Here is a 3,271-nt window from a genome sequence, read left to right as displayed (position 1 = left end):
GATGTGACCCAAGAACTTCGGCTGCCGCATTTCTAAAGATCTCATTATCTGCTGCTCCTGGCCCATCTGTTGGAGAACTGCTCTGTTGGTTCGAAAAGCTGTCCATGAAATTTTAAGAATTCTTCGGTAAAACCACATTTCTGCAGGTTCAAGCTTTTTTCGGGTTTTTGCCGTTAGCATCCAGGTTTCACATCCGTACATCAAACTTGACCAAACAAAGCACTTTAACAAACGAATTCTTAAGGTTTTGAGAGCTTTCAATCTTTGAAGATTTTTGTCATGGTGTTGAAACTTGACTTTGATAATGCAATGCGTCGTCTAATTTCCTTTTCACATCGGGTGCTTGGACTCAATATTGAGGCCAAATAATTGAGTTTTTGAACCTGTTCAATTTTGTTATCATTGCAGTACACGCAAATTGTTGGCTCAGGAAGACGTTTCGAGACTACCAGAGTTTTGGTTTTGTTAATGTTTATTTTTAGTCCATATTTTTCACTAGATGTTTGAACTGCATCTAGTAAAATTTGCAAACCACATTGTGACGTTGAAAGCAAGACTGTGTCATCTGCATATCGAATGTTATTTATAATTTTCCGTTTATATTAATTCCTTCATCAATTTCTTCTAGTTCTCTAAGGATGAGTTCACTGTACAAATTGAAGAGATCTGGGCTCATGACACAGCCATGTCGAACACCTCTTGATATTTCCATCCATTCAGTGATTCCATCGGAAAGCAGCTTATTGCTGCTTGTAGTATAGATAGTGTATCATACGAAAATTTTTATCATCAATCCCAATTCGTTTTAGTGATGAAAGAAGCTGGAAATGGCGTACTTTATCAAAAGCTTTCTGATAATCTATGAAACACAGAAATACATCTTGTTGGTGTTGAATTGAACGTTCACACAGCATGCGAACTACAAAAATTGCATTTCTGGTTCCTCTGTCAGGCATGAATCCGTATTGGCAAGCAGATATTTCCGGTAAAATTTTTCTTCGTATTCTTTGGAGGACAATTTTCAAGAGCAGTTTTAATGTATGTGACATTAGACTTATCGTTCTGTGATTTCCACACTCAAGTGTTTTTTTTCGGAAGGGCAATAAAAAGAGATTTCAGCATATCCTTAGGTAATTCACCACTTTCACAAATGGTATTAATGAGATTCCACAACAAGTTTATTTCATTTTCTTTTAAGGCAATCAACATTTCTACCACAATTTCATCTGGGCCTGCTGCCTTGCCGGTTTTCGAAGTATCTAAAGCCCACTGTACTTCTTCCTTTAATATTGGTGGTCCAGTTTCACAATTAATCATATTATTATCAATATCTTCTCTGTCATCTTGAAAAAAGGGTAGTAATGTACTCTTCCCAAAATTTCTTCACATCTTTAGGTTCATAGAGAATTTTGCCATCAGAAGATCGAATGCACTTTGAGGTTAATACAGGACCGGTTTTGGATATTAAGCGTATTTCCTTGAACGGTTCCTAGGGGCTGATGTCTTTGAGCCTTTTAAATTTTTTCACACTCTTCTTTTAACCATTGTTCTTTTGCAGATTTGCACTTTTCTTGAATAAATTGATGAATTTTGTTATATTTTTCTCGGTTTGTTTTTAACTGTCTTCTTTCTGACTTAAGATTTTTTATTTCTTCTGTCATCCAGTGAGGCTTTTTAGTTCGTCTGGTTTCTATTGGTATAACTTTATCTGCTGCTGTTAGAATACTTGTTTTGAGATTGTCCCACTGATCATCTACTGCTTATTTCTTTTGGTTAGCTGGAAGATTATCCAGGACAGCATGACAAAAATCTGTTCTTATTACAGGGTCTTTCAGAGCAGTTAACAAATATGTCAATTGTTTGCATTTCGGTTGTTTTAGAGTGTTTAAACGAATTTTAATTGTTGCAAATGCAGAGTTATGATCACTGTTTGCATCAGCACTTGGATAGGCTCTTGAATTAGAAAGGGAAGACTTATAGGCTATCTTTCATTTATCATAATGTAATCAATTTGATTTCTTGATCGGTTACCAGGACTTGTCCAAGTATATCGACGCCGATGGTGTGCGCAAACCATGTGTTCATAATAGCAAGCTTTTTTCCCTTACACCAGTCAATGAGCATCTCACCGCGATAGTTTTGTGATCCAAGGCCGTGAGGTCCAACAGTTTTCCCATGTTTGTTGCAGCTAACTTTAGCATTAAAATCACCCATCACAATATTCACTTCCTGTGATTTATATTCTTTGTACAATTCATCCAATGAGTCGTAGAAATCACCAATTTTCGAGTCATCTGCATCAGTTGTTGGTGCAAAAGCAACAATCAGATTGACATTGAAAGGTTTAGCTTTCAGTTTTACGAGAAGCAAAAGATCAGATTTAGGCCAACTACCCAATATTGATTTAGAAAGTTGTTTGTCAATAATCACAGCAACACCTCTTTGACAGGGTTGCATTCCTGGGGGGGCTCGGGGTAACTCAGACCCCCGAAATATGAAAAAGCTTGATGTAGGGGGGGGCTCCGGGGTGCTCGTTCAAGCTTCCACTTTTCAACTCTTCTGGCTGAACAACGACTTATCGACTCAACAAGTAATACTTTAACAGCTTTCTCACAACAGAACTGCAAAAATACACGAATACAAGTTGATAGCAATCGTTGTTTTCTGTGATTATACGTCCCGTATAGTTAGCTTAATTCTATCATGCAATCTAGATCTATAGTAAATCAAGCTTTTTGCAAATAGGGCAATAAAGAATGACGTAACAAATTTTGTGGCTCTTTTTACATTCTAGATGTCTGCGTGTGATGTGACCTCTTGCATCTTGACTTTCCCACTCATGTGCCTTAAAATTTAGGAAAGTGGGTAAAATTTTCATTGTGCGTTGTGTTGTGTCCTCACATATCGTGGCATCAATGCTCTGTGGAATAGTTTCCCAGCATCGTATCAACACTTCACAGCCCCCGCAGAAAGGAAGAATATTAGAGCAACAGATCGGGCCATGTTCAAAGGTCTCTGCATCAAAACAACCACCAAGGAATTCGTAGAAGATCTGGGGCTTTTAAAAGATTGTCTTCGACAATTATCGCTTTTGTCAGAAACTCTCCAGACTGAGAAAATCAACTTCGTAGGCCTAGTAGCTAATCGTCACGTCAAATGGACTGTTAATTCTTTATTTCAAATTAAAAAAAAGCTGTTAAAGAAGAAAAGTATTCGTTTGATGAAGTTGTTAACTTGAGTCCTGGAAGTACAAAAACTACTCCTTTAAAGG

At 37.3% G+C, this 3,271-nt stretch overlaps 1 protein-coding gene across 1 annotated transcript; it reads right to left on the bottom strand.

The window, feature by feature from the left end:
- Positions 1–1,995: 1,995 nt before the first annotated feature.
- On the bottom strand, positions 1,996–2,457 carry LOC145784743 (protein CFDP2-like). The gene has a single exon (XM_082596595.1). It carries the CDS (start codon positions 2,455–2,457, stop codon positions 1,996–1,998), a length of 462 nt encoding a protein of 153 aa, XP_082452721.1.
- Between the last annotated feature and the right edge of the window lie 814 nt (positions 2,458–3,271).

Source organism: Aplidium turbinatum, chromosome 15, assembly GCF_918807975.1.
Source record: "Aplidium turbinatum chromosome 15, kaAplTurb1.1, whole genome shotgun sequence".
Lineage (NCBI taxonomy): Eukaryota > Metazoa > Chordata > Ascidiacea > Aplousobranchia > Polyclinidae > Aplidium > Aplidium turbinatum.
Note: the sequence above shows the minus strand (reverse complement) of the source record. Positions and strands in the feature narration are given on the sequence as shown.